General features: G+C 34.0%; 1 protein-coding gene across 1 annotated transcript in view; it reads right to left on the bottom strand.

Annotated features, from left to right (window-relative positions):
• Positions 1 to 414: 414 nt before the first annotated feature.
• CFAP69 (cilia and flagella associated protein 69) overlaps positions 415 to 24601 on the bottom strand; it is a 52906-nt gene continuing 28719 nt past the window's right edge. The window contains exons 10-23 of the mRNA XM_058181718.1: positions 22966 to 23014; positions 22759 to 22880; positions 21817 to 22033; positions 19671 to 19835; positions 16421 to 16533; positions 14563 to 14681; positions 12420 to 12501; positions 9009 to 9201; positions 7178 to 7315; positions 5737 to 5813; positions 3396 to 3593; positions 3074 to 3160; positions 2506 to 2610; positions 415 to 1010 (exon numbers count right to left, since the gene is read on the bottom strand). Of these exons, the coding sequence (XP_058037701.1) occupies positions 834 to 1010; positions 2506 to 2610; positions 3074 to 3160; positions 3396 to 3593; positions 5737 to 5813; positions 7178 to 7315; positions 9009 to 9201; positions 12420 to 12501; positions 14563 to 14681; positions 16421 to 16533; positions 19671 to 19835; positions 21817 to 22033; positions 22759 to 22880; positions 22966 to 23014 (1842 nt within the window). The 3' untranslated portion in view covers positions 415 to 833. The remainder of the gene's footprint in view (positions 1011 to 2505; positions 2611 to 3073; positions 3161 to 3395; positions 3594 to 5736; positions 5814 to 7177; positions 7316 to 9008; positions 9202 to 12419; positions 12502 to 14562; positions 14682 to 16420; positions 16534 to 19670; positions 19836 to 21816; positions 22034 to 22758; positions 22881 to 22965; positions 23015 to 24601) is intronic.

Genomic DNA, 24601 nt, shown 5'->3' with positions numbered 1-24601 from the left:
CGTCCGTTGCCGCTGGATACCGGAAGTCGTCTCCCATTATTCACATTTTTAAATGTTCACCATATTCTTATAATCTAATTCATCAGTAAGCATGATTGTTTATAAATACTTTGTTCTATGATTCATTGTCCAAGAGTGAAAAATAATGAAATGTTTGCGAGTGAATAATGACTCAGAGTTTCTACATGAAACAAGTTCAATGAAAAGGCAATATAGTTCTCAGTATTTGAGGATATTTTGATCATAATTCTTCCTGAAAAGAAGATACTATTTTTGATCTCTTTGATCCCAATATGTACATTTGAAAGTGAACTAAGATGCATATAAGGGTAATCAATGTATCATCCACTTTGTTAATGAAAGTTAAAACGTTTAATATCTCTGCAACACACATGTTCCAGCATTTCTCCCATTCATCTTATTAGGAAGTAATTACTGAATTATAACAGTGATTACCAATGGTACTTTCATTTTATTCCTTAAACGTCTTTTTTCCTTCTTTTTATGATTCAGATGTTTGTTAGCATAAATAGCATAGTACACAGAGTTAAATGTATCTTAGTACTCAGTCACAGAATGCAAATTGAGTTAATTCAAAGTTATGTCAGTTATTAGACATAACTGATCTTCGTAATGTACTAGATTTATTGGTTAGAATATTAATGACATCCACATTAATTCAGATTATTATACAGGAATATGTATATATGTACCCATAGATACAAGTATATGTATTTAAAGGTAACATTTTACCAAGGTTCCAAATGATCCAAATATTAAGATGCACCTATATATTAAACAAACTCTAAATACAGAACTATGCAGGACAACATTTATTTCACAGTTAGTGAACTTTTCTTAAATGAATCTATTACTTTAACTCCTTCGAATTTTTTTAAGGCTCCTCCACGAATTGGAAGTTTTTTCAGTGCAAGATCTGTATCAGCTAGTGGCCCTCCAATTAATTCAGAAGGTGTACTTTCCACTGTTACCAAGCGACCAGATGCAACCTGCAAAAACAAAAATGTTGTTTCAATAATCTGAAAAAACTAAAACAGGAGTTCAGTTTCACTTCTGTTTTTCCAACCTGGGAAACTGAGAGATTGGAAGCTTTAAAACAAAAAATATTCTGAAAGGCAAAGTTTGATTAAATTGACTTTAAAAATGTTTGTTTCTTATTGATCACTCTATTTTATCAAAATTACATATTTGTTTCAAAAATATATCTTTGTTTTATAGCTTAAGTTTAAGTTATTTATTAAAAGCATATTATTTATATAAGCATAATTTATAAAGTCAGTACTGACTAAAAAGTAAACTGTCATTTGTAATATATAGACAAATAGGTAAGAGATAGATAGCCAACTCTTCATTTCACTCGCTAAGACCAGTAAATTACTGTTGCTATCCCTATAGCTTTTCTGGACTTCTAAGAACTGCTTCTCCTCACTATAGTAGAATCTGTATTCCAGTCACTGATCAGCATTATTTCTTCACTCTAATAAAGGAAGGTCTTTTAAATTCTACTTTTAATAGTATGTAATCCAATAGATTGTATTTTTTGTGTTCATGTGTCTGTGTATGTTAGAAAGAATCAAAAGTACTAGTACATATGCATACAATCATATCTATATCCTAATTTATATTTAATGTTCAAGTCAAAATCTTTTACAACAATCACAGACAGGAGGAAAATATTAGAGGGTTTTTTTTGCACCAAAGCCAATTATTAATACTTTTAAACCATCCATCCAATTTATAAAGTGAATAAAAATGAACTTTAATATAATTATTTTAACAAGCTAAAATAGTATATTGGAAACGCCTTCCTAAAGAAAGCTACATTCTACTATCTCAAAGGTGCTTTTTTCAGGAGGCAACTGGACTTTCTGGTTTTTCTTTGAAGACATTTCGCTTCTCATCCAAGAAGCTTCTTTAGCTCTGTTCTTCAAAGAAAAACCAGAAAGTCCAGTTGTTCTTGAAAAAAGCACCTTTGGGACAACCATGATCTGATTGACTGAGAATCTCCATAGATACATACTACTGTGTTTCAAAAAGGTCATTGGTAAAATGAAAATAAGCTTATAATATTTTGGCAATATTTATGGTATACATGAAAAAGAAATAATTTCAATGTAAATTTGTATATTTTATTTACAGAATATCCTGCTTTATGGTAATGTAATACAAACTTTTTTACAATGATTTATATCTTAAATATTTGATTGAATCAGTTTGGTCTAGTGATTAATGCAGCAAGACAAAAAGCAGGAGACCATGATTTCAAAGTTTTGCCTTAGCCATGAAAGCCAAATGGATGGGCCAGTCACTCTTTCTTAGCCCAACTCACCTCACAGGGTTTTTGTGATAGGGAAAATAGGAGGAGGTGTGTTAAATATGTTCGCTGTCTTGAATTATTTGTAAAAATAATAAAAGTGGGATGTAAATTAATTAAAAAATTGCTTTAATTTGATTTAGAAATGAACAATTAAGAATTTTACTTACAGTTGTATTTAGGCCTTTAATGTCAGTTGGATGGAAAGTTGCATTATAGTGTTTTATCTTTGGTCTCGAGTTTTCTATAGATTTTTCTTGAAGCCTTTTTGCTTTCTAGCCAAAAAAATTGTAAAATATAACTTCATAGGTAAATTAGCTTTTGTTAATGAGAAATTTAATGTCAGAATGATACATAGGAGAATATTTCAAACCATACTTTTCTAAGTATCAATCCTGAACCAAAGTGATGTGATTACATAAATAGTTATGCTACAAGTAAAGCATGTTGCACAAAATAACGAGACATTGTCAACAACTATAAAAAAACTCAAAAGAATTCTTATGCCCATATTTTAGAAATTATTTATTCATTGCTTATTCTCAATATGCTTCCTTAGTCATTGCCTATTCTTAACATGTTTTTTTCATATTCTTAATATTCAATCTATTTTTAAAGTATAAATAATAATTAATAGTGTAACTGCTTCACTAGTAAACTATTAATTCAGTTATTTAGAGAAATATGAATTTGAAATATACTGTCATCCTTGATGAAGTTTACTGCATACTTTCTTACCTTCAAAGCCTCGTAGTTTGATGTCCGAGCTAAGAAATTTTCCCAAGATTTATTGACTATTTCCTTTTGTTTATGGAGAGAATGAATCTAGAAGGAAAAACAGAAGGAAACATTCTTAATTGTAAAGCATTTAAAGAAAACCTTAGCTTATAGTTTAGCAAAGGGTAAAGTTCAAATCATATATCTACAAATGCTCTCTATCCTAATGTTCATATAGTATATTATATATAATGTCCCACAAAAGTATCACAGCAATAAAGAGGTAACATTCTAACTAGCCATAGTAGTTATTTCTAAATAAATTATTGTGGCACAAACTTACCCTTCCATAACATTTTTCCTCCTCCTGAAGTTCCTGAAACTGCTGGCTTTCTAGCATCTCAGTTTGGAGAGAGACTACAATCTTTCCAACATTTTCAAAGGCTTCAGTAATAAGCTGTAATGCTTCCTGGTCAGGTGTCACAGGTCTAAATTTTTCTTTTTTAAGTTCTGCACATACTTCATCCCAGATCTCACCAACCTTTATATATTATAAACAAATAAGATCTTTTAAAAGACTATCAATATCGTATTAACTTCCCATCCCACCTCAATAAACTATTCACTATCCAAGTAGTATTGGACAAACTTGTCAAGAAATAATTTCCAATAAATTTTGGAAAGCGAAATTTCTTTAAAAAGAGCAATTCTTTAAAAATCCGTGTGCCACTGTAACTCAAGGAGCTGTTAAGACTATGATATGAAAGATGAATAAAATAATGTTGCTCCCTTGTTCTGCATTGGTAGATGCAATGAAGTAGGCAGTTCCTTTAACTGATCAAATAGCTGCAGATTAATTAGATCACTAGATTTTTACTTCGTATCAACTATTCACTTTTAAGCTACATTTGCTTTTTTAAAACTTTTGTTACAGGTCACCTGAAAAACTATAATATCAACTATGAAACTAACAGACTCAGTTGTCTACTATCAACAATAAGAAATCTTTGTAAAAAAACCTGATTAAAATATCTTTTAGTTTTTACTGATGATATTATGATCTTACTTTCAAACAGTATTCCAGCTGAGCTACTCAAAATTTTAAAAAACGATACAGTAAAAGTGCTACACTCAATTTGTCAGCAAATTTGGAAAACTCAACAGTGGCCACAGGATTGGAAAAGGTCAGTCAATTCCAAAGAAAGGCAATGCCAAAGAATGTTCAAACTATCGCATTATTGCACTCATTTCACATGCTAGCAAGATTATGCTTAAAATCTTACAAGCTAGGCTCCAGCAGTATGTGGATCGAGAACTACCAGAAGTACAGGCAGGATTTTGAAGCAGGAGAGGAACTAGAGATCAAATTACCAACATATGCTGGATCATGGAGAAAGCTAGGGAGTTCCAGAAAAACATCTACTTCTGCTTCATTGACTATGCTAAAGCCTTTGATTGTGTGGATCACAACAAATTGTGACAAGTTCTTAAAGAGATGGGAGTACCAGACCATCTTATTTGTCTCTTGAGAAACCTGTATGGGAGTCAAGAAGCAACAGTGAGAACTGAACATGGAACCACTGATTGGTTCAAAATTGAGAAAGGAGTCCGGCAAGGCTGTATACTATTGCTCTGCCTATTTAACTTATATGCAGAGCACATCATGAGAAAGGTGGGGCTGGATGAATCAAAAGTTGGAATTAAAATTGCCGGGAGAAATATCAACAACCTGAGATATGCAGATGATACCACTCTAATGACAGAAAGTGAAGAGGAACTAAAAAACCTCTTGATGCGGGTGAAGGAGGAAAGTGCAAAAGTTGTCTTGAAACTCAAGATTAAGAAAACTAAGATCATGGCCGGATGCATCATGGCATCAGCCCTCTCAATTCCTGGCAGATAGATGGGGAAGAAATGGAGGTAGTGACAGATTTATTTTCCTGGGCTCCAAGATCACCACAGTTGGGGATTGCAGTCAAGAAATTAAAAGATGCTTGCTCCTGGGGTGGAAAGCTATAGCAAATCTAGACAGCGTACTAAAAAGCAGAGACATCACCCTGCCAACAAAAGTGTGCATAGTCAAGGCTGTGGTTTTCCCAGTTGCAATGTATGGCTGTGAAAGTTGGACCATAAGAAAGGCTGAGCGCCAAAGAATTGAGGCCTTTGAACTCTGGGGCTGGAGAAGACTCCTGCGAGTCCCTTGGACTGCAAGGCGAACAAACAAGTCAGTTCTAGAGGAGATCAACCCTGACTGCTCTTTAGAAGGCCAGATCCTGAAGATGAAACTGAAATACTTTGGCCACCAATGAGAAGGAAGGACTCACTGGAGAAGAGCCTAATGCTGGGAAAGATTGAGGGCAAAAGAAGAAAGGAACGACAGAGAATGAGGTGGCTGGATGGAGTCACTGAAGCAGTCGGTGTGAGCTTAAATGGGCTCCAGAGGATGGTAGAAGATAGGAAGGCCTGGAGGAACATTGTGCATGGGGTCGCGATGGGTCGGACATGACTTCGCAACTAACAACAACTTTCAAACAATATAGGTCAGGTGTTAATTCATTGAGAAAACTTCTGTATATTAATAAATGTAGGAAGCAAATACAAAGTCAATTTTTTAAAGTTAATATAGTTTTGCAAATATTAAAATTAGGAAATAAACACAATAAATGACTATTTATGATACTTACCTTGAAGTCTAGGTACCTGCGTATAATAGCAAGTGTAACAAAATCCCTTGCACAGAGCCCAGGCAAGTTTTCAAAACCTGAAGTAATGTATCAATTGTTATTTTTAAAGTAACATTATTTTTAAAAGACTAACATTGTCTAATACTTATGTAGAATACACACATTAGCAAATGAAGTTATTCCCACCAAGCAAGATTGAATGACTGATACTTAATGTCTGGTCCCTAAAATTACAGCTGTTGCAGCACCTGCACAGTCATGTGATCAGAACTCAGGTGCTAGCAGTCTACCTGTTTTTACGATGATACAGGCATTTTAACTTTCCCCTTATCCCTTGACTGCATTGCAAGTGGACTTCTTGGCAGTAGGGCTGACGTAGAGGCCCAGAGCCTTCAGCAATCTTGCTACATCAGCCTCATACTGCCAGCGCAAGCCAACATGAAAGGAATGCTACTACCAAGGAGTGCCACCTCAGGCCTTATACTCTGGTCAGCCAATCCAATGCTAGAGCACAAAGTAACAGCTGCCCCCAATATTGTGCGCTCTGCAGGCCGTGCTACTCCCATCCTACCTTTTCCATTTCCTTTCTTCCATTACTAACAGGGTACGCCCTTCCTGGCCCTGCGTGAACAGCTGCTGGCCAGGCCAGGCTTTTTTGCAAGGCTGTGCATGTTCCTCTCCAAATCTTGTGCATTCTTATCCAAATTGAGTGCCATCTTCCTGCAATACTTCTCACAATGCTTCTGATGCCTTCCAAATTTCCAGACTTAGGTTACTGCTCAGGCAGCTAGCAGTGGTAGTAGTGCTGTGGCTGAAATAGAGGCCTAAAGACAACAGCGTGCAGCTGAGGTTGCTGAAGCCCTGGGCATCTACTTCAGTCTCAGCCCTATCAGCATTGTCAGTGCTGCATGCCACTCTATAGGGTAACAAAAAAAAAAGACATACAGGTGGGTGAGGGAGCTGAAGAGGTGGCAGTCTGTTACCTTGCTGAGATTCGGGACTGAAGCGGACCAAACTGGGAATGGCGTAGATCGGGATGGAACTTTACCCAATGACTGGTGGGATTCAGATAATGTTGAAATAAGGATTGCTGTCACTAAGTAATGCAGTCACATGACACCATACTTGTACATCCATACTTGACACACTGTACATCATTTAGCAATGGAAACTCCAGTTCCACTTACTATTGTTAACAAAAAACTACCTTTACTTGCAGAACATTTTTTACATAATAAATATATAGTACATAAGTATCTTCAATACCAATTGCTGACAATTTTATACAAAATATATTACAATATTTAACTATAATCCTTATAATTCAGGGTTGTTGTAGTTTTTTTAAGTTGGCTTGTGTCAAAAAAAATTCTGTTATTTTTGTTCACCATCAATAATACATAGAAAAGCAATCTGTTGGAAAGAAGCTCACGGCCCTTACCTAATTTACATATTAGACAATAAATCTTTGCTCTCATATTTTCAGCAACATCCATGACAGCAATAGTGGGACAGCTAGCAGGCATTGGAATTACTTCTTGTGTTTTTTGGAACTGGCCAACTAGTGGTTTCTTTGTATCTATGGCATTAAAAAAACTCATTATAAAGCCTACAGCAACTGTAATAGTTTAGTGAAATATTAATTGCATCCTGTAATTTTTTTAAAATAAAGATTTTAGAAATAATAATTCCTTAATGCAGATATATGATGAAAATTAGAATTGCTTTACTTATAAATACTCTTGTGAGATGTATCAGTATGGAAGGTTCTGCAAAAGCAGTAAAATTCTCACAATTGTTTACATTTCTTAATAGTATATAGCCAAAGAACTATAAACACTTGCAATCAAACTTTTTCAGCCATTACTACAGCAGTGATCTACTATTTATGTATATTTCATTGTGAAGTTATTTAACATCTGCTTCTACTAGATTTCATATTATTCAATAACTTTCCAGTTTTTTAAAAAAAAACTAATTACATTTATAGCAATGTTGTTTGTATTTTAATTAGCGAGGTATCTTGAAAATTATATTATTTTAATGACTGAATTTAAATTTAAATTTAAATTTATGTAATTTGGTTGCAGAAAAAGAACAGAACATTTGTTAGGAAATAATATTTATTGTATCACATTCTGATCTCTATATTGTCTTCATTGGTACAAATAATTATTTTCTAGAACACTGATGTTTATAAAAAAAAATCTCAGCTTCAAACATTATTTCATGGTAAACAAATCATGGAAAAAGCATGTTCTTACTTTATAATATAATATACTGGTACATTTTCAGGAAGTACAGCTTGTTTCTGATTTAACTAACTATAGTTAAAGCCCAGCATGATTCTCAAGTTCAGTAATAAATAAATAAATATATAAAGTATATATGCATGCATATTTATTTATATATATTTTGTAGCTGTCCATCTTCCTCAGAGATGAACTATGACTTTTTAATAATGGTCCATATGTCTATAAAGGTTTATAGTGGAAAACGTAAGATAAGTGAGTTGTTGAGATGCCTCCATCCTGTTCATACCTGGTGCCCCCTCTTTGCCTTTTAATCAGAATTTTTAAATTTTATGAATTTGGCGATGCTTTTGTATATTACCATTTATGTTTTTATTATATGCCACCCAGTGACTTTTTTATGAGATAGGTGTCCAAATAAATATAAATGAATTAATGGTTATGGTACAAGTAGTCCTTGTTTAGCTATTGCTCACTGAAGCTACTGTTTGAAGTTAGGACCACACTGAATGAGGAGACTTATGACTGGTCCACAAAATTGCAGCTGCTACATGTCCCTGAAATCACAATTATAATTTGGGCACTTTGTAACTGGACAATTATTGCAGTTGCAGTATCCACAGTCACATGATCATTATTTGCACTCTTTACTACCAGATTCCCACAAATTCAATGGAGAACCTAGCAGGAAATCAGAAATCATGGTCATGTGATATTGCTCTTAATGATGGTATGTAATTTATTTAAAAATTGCTATTGGAACTGCTGTCATAAGTTGATGTGGTTAAGTGATTTTTGCCAGTGGTTAACTGTAGACAACCTGTATATTCAAATCAAGCCTTTTTCTGTCAAACTTTTTTAATGACCAATTTACCCATGTTTCTTCTAACTTATCAAATCATTAAAAACAATTTTAGTCACAGCAGAAGTATCTATGTAAGATTTAAAAAACCTGAAAAATTAAGATTGTCTTCAGACTATGGTTGTTCATAAGATAAAATAACATGGACCAATACTTACCAACAATTCTTCCAGCTTTATCATGTTTCACTCCCATCTCTTCTTCTTCTTGTCTCCATAGGTTTATTAATAAATTAGCTGCTGTTTGGTCTTTTTTCCCTCGCCATACATTGATATGTGATACAGTTTTAGGATTATCACAAAATTCAACTAATATTCCAAGAATTAGGTTACATACATTCTTTTGATTTAACTTCACAGAAAAAAAAAACAGGAAAGAAGAGAAGTTATGAATGAAATAACCAAATACTAAGATATTTTTAAAAATAATTATCCTTCATCCAATTCCTATATTAGCTACAGGAATTCAAATATATAGACAGATTTTAATATGAGTACTCCATAACAATGAAGTGTATAAGAAGCTCTTTGTAACTTGAAATTATGAACATTAGAGAAGACTTAATTTTAAATTCATGTTGAAATGTGCAACAGTGTTTATTTTGGGGTATACAAGTATTTTGGGGATATATGAAACAAATATTTTTCAAATCTTTAATTTATTATCATTTAAGAATAATGAACAATAACTATCAAAACTACATATAAAGCCTTTAACATTTTTTTAATTTTAAGGGCATGGCATTATGCACAATATCTGGAAAATTTTAACTCCAAAGAACATTTGTCCCAATTTTAGATAAATTAAAAATGTCTAATTTTCATTGTTTTACAAGTATGTTTTAAACTATGAAAATAATCCTATGAAAAATCAGTTCAGGTGCTGATTATGTATTTTGCATTTATGCTTCCTCCCCACCTGCCAGTTTTATATGTAGTCTTCTTTTCTCTGACAACAATAGGTGATACATATTTTAAATCCTAACAAAAATTTTACTTACATCCTTTACTTTATTTTAGGGAATAATATTTTTTTTCATCCCTTTTTACTGTCCTGAAGTAGGAATGTGATACACAATTGAAAGATGGTGGCTTTAACTGTAAAAACTATCATTGATTTTACTGATTAATATAAAATGTTCATAGAATCTCTGAATGAAAACATTTTCTTAACTGAGAATTTATTTAAAATAGTTGAAAAAGTAATAAGGTTAAAATTTTGTAAAGTTTTGGGTTCAAACAATATAAAATACATTGTTTGAATCCAATTACCTTGCATTATCTTAAACATCAGAGGCATTGAAGATATTTGAGAAGGCCTTTACTAAGACAACTTACAATTTATTACTGATTTTTTTTAAAAAGAAAAACAAACTTCAATTTAGACAATATACAAAAGTATCTATATTTCCCAATAAATGGCTTTAGGCTTTAAAGCAATGTTAGATATATTTCTTATGACTAAAAATTCAAATAAGTTCACCAAAGGAAGCCCAAGACATTTTAAAAAGATTAGGTCTTTCTGAAGGCTAGCTTTACTAGAGATGGAGTATATTAGAGATGGAGTCAGTTTTAACTTTGGTGAACGCTATGAGTGTGTGGACTTAATTATTTATTTTACTTTGCTTATATACAGTATTTTTTGTAATTCCTCACTATTTAGATATGATTAATTGTATTTTTAGAAAAAAAGCCTAAGGATTAAACATTTTAATATTTTGTTAAACTATATCTACAAACTCTAGCATATTTTAATATGTAAGGAATTTAACAGAATAACAGAGTTAAAAGGAAGCTTGGAGAGCTTATAATCCAACCCCTTGGCCAGGCAGGAAACCCTATATCAATTCAGACAAATGGTCTTCTTAAAAGCTTTGAGTGTTGGAGCATGCACAACTTCCAGAGACAAGTCATTCTATTGATTAATTGCTCTGTCAGGAAATTTCTTCTTAGTTCTAGTTTGTCTCATCTTGATTAATTTCCATCCACTGCTTTTTGTCCTGCCTCCAGGTGCTTTGGAGAATAGGTTGACTCTCTCTTCTTTATGGCAACCCCTTAAATATTGGAACACTGCTATCATGTTACTTCTAGTCTTTCTTTTCATTAAACTAGACATACTTAATTCCAGCAACTGTTCTTTATATATTTTAGCCTCCAGTTCCCTAAAAATCTTTGTTAGTCTTCTCTGTACTCTTTCTAGAGTCTCAACATCTTTTTTACATTATGGTGAGCAAAACTGGATACAATATTCCAAGTGTGGTCTTACCAAGGCATTATAGAGTGGTATTAACACTTCACATGATCTTGATTCTATTCCTCTGTTAATGCCTAGGACTGTGTTGGCTTTTTTGGCAGCTGCAGCACACTGCTGGCTCATATTTAAGTGATTGTCCACTAAGACTCCAAGATGTCTTTCACAATTACTACTATTGAGCCAGGTACCACCTATACTATACCTGTGCATGTGTTTTTCTTGCTTAAATGTAGACCCTTACTTTTTTCACAAATGAATTTCACTTTGTTAGATAGCACCCAATATTCAAGTCTGCCAAGATCCTTCTGTATCTTAAGCCTATCTTCTGGAGTGTTGGCTATTCCTGCCAGCTTGGTGTCATCTGCAAATTTGATAAGTTCCCCATCCATGTCATTTATGAAGGTATTAAGAGTACTGGGCCTAAGAAAGAACCTTGGACTACCGACTGCATACTTCCCTCCTTGTAGATGCAGTTCCCTTGAAGACTATACATTGAGTGCAGTTGGTTAGTCAGTTACAAATCCATCTGGTGGTGATGCTGTCTAATCCACATTTTTCTATCTTATCAAGTAATAGGTTGTGGTCTACTTTATCAAATGCCTTACTGAAGGCCAAGTAAATTATATCTATAGTATTTCTCTGGTCCACTAATTTTATCACTTTGTTAAAGAATTCAATAAGATTTATCTGACATGATCTATTTTTGACAAACCCATTTGGCTTTTGGTTATGATTTTGTTTCCTCTAGGTGTTCGCAGATTCATTGCTTGATTATCTTTATATATCATTGCTTAATTATCTTGAGCAGGAATAGTTGGAAAACACATGATTATGCACTTAGAAGGAACCTAACTATAAAGCTGACTTACTAAAATTTGTCATCCCTCACCCCTAGATTTGTGATGCAGTGACCTGACTGAACAGTATAACAATCTATTTTTTTCTTTTTTTCCTTTTATATTTAGAATTAGGTATAAATTACACACGTGCTTTTTCTGACTGTTTAGTTTAGTTTTGTTCTTTTGAAAGGGGTTTTATGTTCATTTTGCTTTATTTCCCTTTTTCTTACATAGTTTGCTATAGAGTCCTTTATGTAATTTTTTAATATAATCAACTATTTTCTTTAAAATATATAGTCTTTTGTACTATATTAATGTAGATGCCATATATATGTACATTACAAAGTGTTAATTGAAATATTAAGAAAAATAATGAATTTATTAAAATATTTTAATGATGCTGTAGAATACTTTAAGAAGATTCAGTAACAATATAATTAATATTTTGTTCACTTTTATGTAAATAATAGTACTTACTAAAAGCAAATCTAATAGAGTGAAGAGACCTTCTTTTTCAAGAAAATAGTCTTCTAAAATAGTGCAACCCATGACACAGCACCTTAAATAAAAATATTTTCAGGATGTAGGATATACTTTTAATTTAAACTTTATACTGTCAATGAATGAATTTCATTAACAAGCTGCAAATGGAGAGAATTTCTAATATAAATAGTCATATACAAAGTCAAAATTATACAAAAGATATTTTCATATTGTTAGGTAATAATGTATCATTAGGAATTGTTGTGGCTGACATTGAACTACTACAGCCTGATTTGACGATTTGGATGATTGGATGATTTGACAAATATTTAGTCTCAAAAATTTAAGTTATTTTTAAAAACATGCATTTGTTATGTAACACCACTAATTTAGCTAATCCAGTGCTATTGACACTGAGTAGTACTATAGTAACAATCTAGGATTTAAGGCAAGAATGTAAACAGTATGTGTATCAGTAGACTTTTTGCTCTGCATGTTACACCCCCATCCCTCACATATTTTCATATGCAGAGCAGTTAGTTAGTTTATTTTATAGATTAGCCTTTGGGCCCTATCAAAGTCCAGAGTTTCAGGCACAAATCATTACTAAAATCTGATAGAAACAATTTAAAATGGAATTGGATAAATACAATATAAAATGAAATTGAAGTAAAATACAATAATTTAATATATAGATAAATAAAATATGATAAAATTATATTTCAGTATCACCCCAATCAGTCAGTGTGTATGTATGTATGTATGTATGTATGTATGTATGTATGTATGTATGCATGCATGTATGTATGTCAATAAAAGGGCAAAAATAAGAGGAATGGGGGTTGTTGAAGTTCAGGTGAACACAGCAGGGAAGAAGCAGGTCCTGGCCTAATGACTACATTGCTTAACAATGGAAAATCCAGTCCCAATTAGAGTCATTAAGCAAGGACTACTTGTATTTTCTGATCTGTCCCTTTGCTTCCTGGTGGAGTCTACTAACCTGCAATGCTCCCAGCTTTCCCTTTGCTCTCTTCTGCATTTCCTTCCTAATCCCTTCTCAATGAGTTCCACCATGTCAATTTTTCCTAAATGCTTATTCAAATTTCCCCCTTGACTATCTCTCATGTCATCCTTATGTGATCCCCTTTGTTTTTCCTACCCAATTCTTTTGCTTCCTTATTTTTCTGGCATGCTCCCTGAAGCTTTCAGTATTGGTTTAAGCTTATACATGTGTATGTATGTTCTGTACATGTATGAATATAAATGTGAAGAAATGTCTAATATCAGCATGTACACCTAAATGTGTTTCTTTTTCTCCCCAGAGATTGGCCCAGTCCATACTTCCATCTGGGACATGGTGGCTCAGTGGCTAAGATGCTGAGCTTGTCGATCGAAAGATCGGCAGTTCAGAGATTCAAATCCCTAGTGCTGTGTAATGGGATGAGCTCATAAAAATACAAGTAGAAAAATAGGGATCACCTTTGGTGGGAAGGTAACAGCATTCCGTGTGCCTTTGGCATTTAGTCATGCCAGTCACATGACTATGGAGATGTCTTTGGACAGTGCTGGCTCTTCAGCTTTGAAACGGAAATGAGCACCGCTCCCTAGAATCGGGAATGACTAGCACACATGTGCGAGGGGAACTTTTACCTTTACCTATACTTCCATTTATATTCTCACATAATTCTTAAAAGCACTCCAGTTTAATATATGCAACTTTTGCCCAGCATTTGAGACTTCCTAGATACAAAGTACATGCTCCACTTGATTTATGGCCAATTCTCCCATAAAGTCAAATTATTAGTATGATTGATATAAGATGTATATTGAAAGATTATTCATTAAGAATCTTCAAAATATTTCCTTCACTTGTAGAAAGTAGTCGTGTGAATTTAATATTTGCAGTATGGGAGTAAACAAGGAGATTAAAGTTGGGGAGAGTTTCAAAACAAAATAAATTTTGTTTTAAATTTTGTTTTATTGTTTTATTACTGAAAAAAATCAGTAATTAAATATAACCATTTAAAATTAAATACTTAAAGAATAAACTAAGAAAATGCTTTTGTGATCATTGAACCCTAACCCTGTCTGTCACCCTTCTTTCAAAGATTAAAATGTTTGAAATTGCTATATTTACCATAAGCAGTCCAGAGCACAGAAAAGAAGACGATTATGACCCAATCCACTATAGAAATTTTTGACATCTATCTTCATAAATGGAATAAGTGTATCCACTCCTTCCCATCCAAAGAGCTCCTGTTTAATAGTGAAACTTACATTATTTTGTAAGAATTATAAATAATTGTTCCTGTCTATTCTACTTTGGTCATGCCAAATCTAAAACATTGTGTCCAGTTGGAACACAACAAGCACCTTTTCCATATCCATTGGCAGTTTCTTATAAGAGCTTTGCCTTTTATTGGGCTTCCACAATAGCTATGCAGACTTAGGAAAATATTCATTTGGGACTTTAAGAGACTTTACAGAGATGACAACAGGATGTGATCATGTGTCATTCCTTTAACTTAAGAATGTATCTTCATGAGGCCAGGAAAAGAGAGGGCTCCTTTAAAGAGCTGCCAGTAGGTTTAGAGAGATTACATAAATTGATCCAAAACATTTTTATCTGCTTCTGATTTGAAAATTGCAACCTATACTGAAGCATTTTCAGAAAAGAGAAATCAAAATGATAAGGGATCTGGAAGATAAAACTCAGGAGAAAAAGATTAGAATTGTAACATATATTTAATCTGGGAAGATTGAAAGGAGACATACCTGCAATATACAGTAATAAAGGTAGTCCTTGACTTAATGACAATTGAACCCAAATTTTCTGTTGCTAAGCAAGAAAATAGTTAATTGCGTTTTGCCCCATTTTATTATCTTTTTTGCCACAGTTGTTAAGTGAATCACTATTAAATTAGTATTATGGTTATTAAATAAATGTGACTTCCTCATTGATTTTGCTTGTCAAAAGGTCGCAAAAAGCTGATCACATGACCCTGGGACACTGCAACTGTCATAAATGCATTTCAGTTGCCAAATGGCTGAATTTTGATCATGTGACCATTGGGACCAAAGCAAAATTTTATACATGTGATGCGACACCCAGAAAAATATGGCATTCTTCACTTAACCCTCCAGGGAAAGATTGAAGGCAAAGGAGGTCCAGGCAGAAGAAGAACATCATGGCTTCAAAACCTAAGGGACTGGTTTGGGCAAAACTCAGCAGCACTTTTTCATGGGGCTGTTGACAAAAATAGGATTGCAAACATGATCGCCAACATCCGATGAGGGATATGGCACAAGAAGAAGAAGAAAAAAACCATTGGAACGCTGTAACCATAAGTGTGAAGAAAAGTCATGAGGCAATTTTTTTCATTGTGGTTGCAAGTCATGGACTACCTATATCTGAATAACTATTCTATAGATAAATAAAATTGTTCAGAGTTATTCCAGAAGACAAAATAAGAAACAATGGACTTAACAGGACATAGAAATAGATTTCAAGTGAATATCAAAAAGAATAAGGAACAGAACATTCTGCCTTGGGAAGTAGTAGATTCTCTTTGCTGACATTGTTTATAAACAAAGGCTAGATCGCATTTATCACTGATGTTATAAAAATGTATTTATGCATGTGTATAAGATTGCACTACAGGATTTCCAAGATTCTTTTAAACTTTCCATTGTACACTTATATACAGTAATTACATAAATAAAAATAGCTGTACTATATTTTGCAATTTATATGTGGCTGTTTCTGATCTTTACTACTTCATGTTATAATGCAATCCCAAAGCCAAGTTATCTGAAAATCTAATCATATCAAAAGCAACTCAGGAATGCCAGTTTAGGATCTTAATGGACAGAGACAGTAAAGAATCAAAAAATAAAATAAATAAAATAAACTTTGAACATAGGCTCACTTTTCACTTTCTTATTCATTGTAAATTCACTCAATGAACTTTTGAAATCCATGAGGAAATACAAACCTTTCTATGGATATTACTTTCACAAAGAGTTGACAGAATAAGTAAGATATCGCTTTGAATCTCCATCACAAGGGCAGAATCTTTATAATTAGTTGTGGTAAATTTTAAGATACCTAGTAGAAAACAGCAACAAAGATGTTATGGCTGCTACACTAGAAATTATTATACCAGTAGAACACATTACATAATAATACATTATTTTGCAAATTTAATATTTCTCAAACTTATCTATATTGTCTTTTAACATATTTAAGTATATCCATCTTACGCTCAGATGCAAAAAGGAAAGCTTACTGGAAGTTGGGGTTCTTATTAAGATGCAGCACTTTTATTGGGAGAAACAAAAAACCAAATGGTGATTATCATTTTTTGTCCAATTTATTGGAGAAATCTGTCATGTCATTTAAGAGACTGATGTCAGTCTGATACCCTTCCTTCAATATGTTTTCTGAACACATAAGTGGTAACAACAACTAGGCCCATTAATTCCTTACTCAGACTCTCAGAAAAAGCAAACATTTTACTTTTTGCAATATATTGTCAGTGTTCCAGAAAAAAAACCCCTGTCCAAGTAAAACTCCGAAGCATGCATCTTTCAAAGTTCTTTTAGTAGATAGGTAAACTGGCACATCTGGGAAAATCTGAATCTGAGAAATCGAGATTTTCCCTCAGTAAATCAAAACCCCCAAAACCATGCCCTGACTCCTCTGTCGATCACATGCTCCAATCGTCAAACGTCCCATCTCAAGACATCACTCCGACCACTAATTCTCCAGATGCAGGATTGACCTGACCTTGACCGACAGGAAGAATGTTATTATGTCTAATAGCAACCCCTCTACTAAATCCCCCCTCCTACTTTCCCACACATGAGAAAGTGGCAGCATGGAAGCTTCTGGCCTAGTATGGCTTCCAAAGCTGACATATATATTTTTATTTTTTTGCAGTGTTCTAAATCTTAAACAAAACAGAACTATAGCATTGACAATACATACCCTGTTTTGTATATTACCTATATGTACCTATCGGGTAAAATGCACCCAGTTTGGACTGGATTGCCTGTTCCGGTAGTGATGGCAGCAGGTGATTCGGAGAACCGGTAGCAAAAATCCCTGCCCCAGCTGAGACACGCCATCAGAGGGTTTTGGGTTTTTTTACTTTTAAAAGCATTTTTTCTTCAGCTGAAAAAATGCCTTTAAAAGTAAAAAAAAAAAAGCCTTTGATGAATGTGTGGTACAGCTGGGATCATCAGAACCCTTTAAACTCTTTTTTTTAACAACGTTTTTGGCTGAAGAGGTTGTAAAAAAAAGCTTTTAAAAGGCTCCTCTGGCGATTCCATCTGAATTGCCTGATCACCAGAACCTCTAAAAAGCATGTCTACAAGGTCTTCGGCCGTAGAGGTTGCTAAAACAATCCTTTTAACAGGTTCTGGTGATCAGGAACTTCAGCTGGGATCGTCAGAGGAGCCTTTTAAAATCTTTTTTTCCTCTGGCGATCCCAGATGAGTTGCCTGATCATCACAGGCTTTTAAAATCATTTTTTAACAACCTCTTACAATAGTCCTAGCCCATGCCCACCCAATCACCCATCCCCACTTGCCTAATTGCTGCTTATTTCGGGCTAAGCCTTGCTTTGCTTTGGCTGCTGCAATCAGTTGCATCAGCTAGCAATTGAATCTGCCTGCCTGCAATCCATCTCTCTATGTACACTGAGAGCATATGCACCAAGACAAATTCCTTGTGTGTCCAATCACACTTGGCCAATAAAAAAAAATATCTATTCTATTCTATTCTATCTCCTTGGTGAGTAACTCAATCTGCCTCCAATTGGGTAAGAAACGGGTGGGGGCAGCTTTAAAAATAGTTACTTGGGTTTTTTTTTTTAAAGGAGTTTTTTTTTAGACAGCAATTTAAAGTTAGGGAAGTTTTAAATTTGCTGGAAGCTTTGCTGGCTGAGGAACTCTGGGCGTTGAAGTCCACAAACCTTAAAGTTACTAAGATTGGAGACCCCTGATCTAAAAAATATAAATAAAATAAAATAAAATAAAATAATAAAATAAAATATTTGTGCAGCTTTCTGAGATTTGGTGTGTTTCTGTAGTTTTTCACTCTAACTACACAAACACAAAAAATCTCACAAAGCTGCATGTGACATTTTGTGTGTGTGTGTGTGTGTGTGTGTGTGTGTGTGTGAATCAGTTGTGTTTTGTTGTGTGTGTGTAAAGTGTGAAAGATGGTTTTTGAGCTTTTTGTGGCTATGTGAGGTTCCTGATAGTTGCAGGGGCTATTTTGGGTGAAGTGCAGCTGCTTTTACATTGTGTGTGTGTCAGTTGTGTTGTGTTGTGTGTGTGTAAAGTGTGAAAGTTGGTTTTTGGCACCTCTTATTGTTTTGTATACTTTATTATTTTTATTATTTATTGTTATTGGCCATGCCCACCCAGTCATCTGACCACCAAGCCATGCCCACCAATTAAGCCACACCCACAGAACTGGAAATTTTTAGATTTCACCCCTGTACCTATACATATTGCCTATATAGAAGTTCCTTGAGCAAAGAACCAATGAACTGCCCATCCCCTAAGATAGATTTCCCAATATAAACATCATTTGTCTGAGGATTCTTATTTTTCAGTTAAGGAAATTTAGGAAGATAATGAAGCTTAAAGCTCCAAATAAAAAAACTATTCCATTGTTGGGGAAAAAATAATATCTTGGCAAAGGTAGGGGCATCTCAGTCAAGATTCTTCATATAGAAGAATACAAATTCTCATCCTCAAAGCTATGAGACTAGAGAAAGTAATATAATTCAACTGCAAAAGTTTCTTTGAATGGAATACTATGAAACATACTGGGGAAGCAAAATAAAGTCATAATCATGCTCTCCGCATGTGAAAATAGCATTCACAGTTTTAGATAAAATATATAGAATATGCTATCATTGCAGGATTAATATTATACCTCTATAGTTATGCGGTAAATTCCTGCTTCTTTTGAACTAACTGGCTGCATTTGGTTTTAGAGATAAAACAAACAAACAAAACCCCTAGGAGATTCCAGAGATGCCCTTTTAAGATTGCACTGCTATTAAATGTCTTGTATGTTAGAAAGCACTTAAAAGAAAATTGCAGTCATTTTGAAAAAAAATGAGGAAAAACTATGTTGCTTTAAAGCATAGTAAGAATAAAACTGAGCTTTATTTTTATTCGGACAACTTTAAGTTAATGAAACAAAATTAATTTCAGATGTGTTACCCAATAGTTGATGAATTGCTCCTTGATCACAAAGGTCAACATTTACAGCATCATCAGCGAGAGATACAACTGGATTCAGGACTCTCAAGCAGAAGCGCATCTGTGCAAGTTTGGTGCCACGACCACCTGTGCCATGGAAACTATTACCTTGAGTAAAGAAAGAATCTGAAAAGAAAAAATATATTCATTTTATTTCAAATTAACTATAAAACTTTTCATATTAACATGTTTGAAACATTACTGTAAATGTCAGCACTCTATTGCTGTAACATAGATATTTCCCTAATAGTTAATCAAATATCTAATTATATAATTCTAAAGTTTAATTGAACATATAATCTTCATAGGAAAAAGGAAGGCATCATCATGGCTCTTTGATATTCTGGCAAGAAATGCTGTACATTTGGTCTCCAATCTCCAAAGCTATAATGATGGCAGAGAACATGCAGAAATTCCTTGCTACTTATTTTATTTATTTATTTATTTTTACTTTCACCAAGCATGTATTTTATGACAGATACAAATAAAAACATAATTATAAATACATGAAAAGGATGTGGATAAAACATTAGGACAAGGACGGTAGGCACACTGGTGCGCTTATGCATGTCCCTTACAGACCTCTTAGGAATGGGGTGAGGTCTACAGTAGACAGTCTAAGGTTAAAGTTTTGGGGATTTGGGGAAGAAACCACAGAGTCAGGTAGAGCATTCCAGGCATTGACAACTCTGTTACTGAAGTCATATTTTCTGCAGTCTAATTTGGATCAGTTTACCATGAGTTTCTATCTATTGTGTGCTCTTGTATTGTATTGAAGCTGAAGTAATCATTGGCTGGTAGGACATTGTAGCAGATGATTTTATGTACTATGCTTAGGTATTATATAATTATATAAGAATTTTTTAAAAAAATATTTTGGCTGAGTTTGTTCCCAGAGTATGTTGTTATGTATTGCACTTAACAGTATGGTAAAAGTTAATATTGTAAAAGTTTTTCATTTCAAAATTTTCCATACAGTAATCCTCAACATGCAACCACAATTGAGGCAAAATTTTCCACTGCTAAGTGAGATTTTGTCCCATTTATGACCTTTCTTGCCACAATTGCTCAATGAATCATGGCAGTTGCTAAAGTAGTTCATGATTGTTAAGTGAATCTGGCTTCTCCGTTGACGTTGTGTGTCAAAAGACACAAAAGCTGAGCACATGACCCAGGACCCTTCAGTTGTCATAAATGCATTTTAGTTGCCAAGGGTCCAAATTCTGATCATGTGGGTACTTACGGGACCGCCTGCTGTTACCGCATGCCTCCCACCAACCCGTACGCTCTCACAAAGAGGGACTTCTCAGGGTGCCGTCTGCCAAGCAATGTCGGCTGGCGGTCCCCAGGGGAAGGTCCTTCTCTGTGGGGGCTCCCACACTCTGGAACGAACATCCCCCGGGTTTACGCCAAATACCTGACCTTCGGACCTTCCGCCGCGAACTGAAGACACATCTTTTTATTCGCGCGGGGCTGGCTTAAATTTTATTGATTTTAAATTTTCTATTATTAATTTTAAGGGGTTTTAGTTTTATATATTTTAAAGTTTTTTAGGCCAATTATAAAATAAGTTTTTTAATTTGTATTTTAATTGTATATTGTATTGTCTGTTTTTACTTTGGCTGTACACCGCCCTGAGTCCTTCGGGAGAAGGGCGGTATAAAAATCGAATAAATAATAATAATAATAATAATAATAATAATAATAATAATAATAATAATGTGATCATGGGGATGCTGCAACGGTCATGTGACATTTACTCACTTATAAGGATAGAGATTATGTAGAAAACCAAGCAGGATGAAACTGGAACATATAATTCTTAGCCTAAAAGCAAATTAGCTCTATATAAAAACTCACAGCATTTCATTAGCACCTAGACTTATATACAGTTTCATAATGCTTAATAGCCCTCTCTAAGCAGTTTACAGACTCAGTATATGGTCCCCAACAATCTAGGTCCTCATTTTACCGACCTTGGAAGGGTGGAAGAGTGATTCAACCTTGAGCCTGTCAGAACCAAACTCCCCAGAGTGAGCAGTAAGTTAGCCTGCAATACGGCAGTCTATTCACTATAGCTAAAAGTTATCTTGCCTTATTGACTCACCTTTGCTCACACACCATTCCAGAAACAGCAGAAGGCGAGTATTTCCCTGGCACAGCATATAGTCTTCTATCAATAAGGGAGCCATTGTTGCTAATGTAGCAATAGCAAGAAGCTGTAACTCTTCATACTGTGCTGCAGACATATCAAGTGCTCCTCCTTTTTCGTTTGGTTTTAAATAATGAAATAAAGCAAGTATAACCTTACCCTCATGCAACAGCTAAACAAGGAAAGCAAATATATTATAATTTGAAAAGAGAAATCAGTTTTAATAGTAAAAGGGTAACAATAACAATATACTTTTAACCTTCTCTTGCTAGTACATTCAGAAAGCATTTTTAAAGTTATGTTTTGCATAAAATTTGAAACATGATGCCCGCTGTATACTACTGGGTTGCCACTTTTGATAGATGTCACAATAAATGTAGAAAAGGAGTAAAATTTATATCTGCTGATACCAGTCATTCGCAACCACAACCACAACCACCAGCCACATTCTCATTCTCTCCCCCACTCCCCCAAATACACACAATAAGTACTTTTATTGTATTCCTCTGATTATTTTCTTTGGAAAATGGGTGTGCAAGATACAATCTATTTAAAATTGTTCTTCAATAAAAGATTCCTATCTGACTGTATGAACTTATACAATTATTGGGCTGTTATATATCACTGTTATATACAGTTATTGGGCTCTAAAATATACTAAAGTTATTTTAGAATAACATTCTTCTGAGGGAGGAGAAATATTTGCCTATGTATTTTGACATCTAGAAGTGACATAACTGACATGAAGCTTTTTGGTGCTAGTAGCTGAACGTATACTAGTACTGTCAATTTCAACATAAATGTATATTTACAGATGCATTAATAGAACTCTCTGAAAACTTGTAGTATTAAAAGTCTTGAGGAATTATTATTCCTTTCAATTATTTTATGACCTACCTGAACAGAACATAAATCTTTTGCTAGTACAGTAAGCATGTTAAGCAGCAGCTTTTTCAGCTCAAAGTCTTCATAACAGGAAGTAAGTTTAAGACCTTTTACCAAAGGACTATGACTTTTTACTGTGAATGAAATTAAACACATTTTATAAATAAACATTCATAGTTCACATTTACATGATTAAGTATTCATGGTTAAAATACTTACTTTCATCAAAAGTAGCAAATAGTATTAATTGCTTGGAAAATCCAGTTTCCTAAACACAGATACACATAAAGTTAAGATATGTACAAAACAGTTGTATTTATATTTGTGCTGTTTTTAAATTTATAATACACTAAAGCACATGGAAATATTTTAAACAGTGGATGGATTAATAGAAATTACTTTTTAGAAAATATAAAATGGTATTTGTAAATCAATGTAGTTCTTCACAAACATTTGAAATGGACCAATTTAGGATTATTTTTTGTTCAGATCTTAAAAAGTAACAAAAGTATTAATTTTAGTGATATGAAAAAAGGCAAAAGCTCTGGGATAAGAAAAGGAGTAGATCCAATTTTGAAGATGAAATATAATTTCAAAATCCTTTAAAAATGGATAATGTTTCCATAAAGACAACTTTATATACTGAAATAATTAGAAAAAAATCAAAACCAGGCATTTTATTGCTCCTAGTTGGAAAGGTAGACTTACAATAAAGCTTTCTTATGATCAATGAGGAATGGACCACCTATTAAAAAGTTAGATAGAATAGAATAACACAGTTGGAAGGCACTTTGGAGGTCTTCTAGTTCAAGCCCCTGCTTAGGCAGGAAACCCTACACCACTTCAGACAAATGGTTATCCAACATCTTAAAAACTTCCAGTATTGGAGCATTCACGAGTTCTGGGGGCAAATTGTTCCACTGATTAAATGTTCTAACTGTCAGGAAATTTCTCCTTAGTTCTAAGTTGCTTCTCTCCTTGATTAGTTTCCACCCATTGCTTCTTGTCCTACCCTCAGGTGCTTTGGAGAATAGCTTGACTCCCTCTTCTTTGTGGCAGCCCCTGAGATATTGGAACATAAGATCCTGTTCAAAAGATTTATATTAAGCCAGAAGATATAACCTTGCAGCCAGAGTTTGTCCAAATCAAAATGTAACAATGTAAAATGATAGCTGAATAACAAAGAAACAAAAGAAACAAATATAGAAGTAGTAATCTCTAGTTCATAAGTCACCGAAGAGTAAAAATGATGTAGGTTCAGGCTTTTATTATTCATACCTTCTTAGCATTTTTTTACAGCAAATTAACCTCTTCTTTGTCAGTTGGATAACAGATACTCCACAATAGTATTTATTATATTAATATGCGAACTAATGCACAGTAGCAGAAATATGGGCACTTTGATAAGATGATTCATAGATTCAAAATATATATTTAATATAGGATAAAAGTACGAAGGAAAAATCACACACACACACACACACACACACACACACACACACACACACGCATATGCACACAAAAGAAAAAAGAAAAATGAGACTTCTGGTTGATGTCGCAGCAATATCAGACACAGGGAATGGGTCTCCGTGTTCCCTGTGCTGACCTCTCCCTGTTTGTGGGCTCCGAGAGGAGCCAAAGCTGCCCTGTAGGGTGAGGCAAAGAGGGGAGTCCTGAGAAGTCAAGGAGAATCACAGTTCTCCTGTCTGACCTGGAGTTCTTTTCCCTCTCAGCCATGGCAAGAAGAGACAGTCTAAAGATGGCCACCACAAAGCTGTGACAACCAAGGAACAACTAAGACTGGAGCTGGAGCAAAGTAGGTGAACAGTGCTAGAACTAGGGGAGAGGATTCTTT

Source organism: Ahaetulla prasina, chromosome 4 (genome assembly GCF_028640845.1).
Source record: "Ahaetulla prasina isolate Xishuangbanna chromosome 4, ASM2864084v1, whole genome shotgun sequence".
Lineage (NCBI taxonomy): Eukaryota > Metazoa > Chordata > Lepidosauria > Squamata > Colubridae > Ahaetulla > Ahaetulla prasina.
Note: the sequence above shows the minus strand (reverse complement) of the source record. Positions and strands in the feature narration are given on the sequence as shown.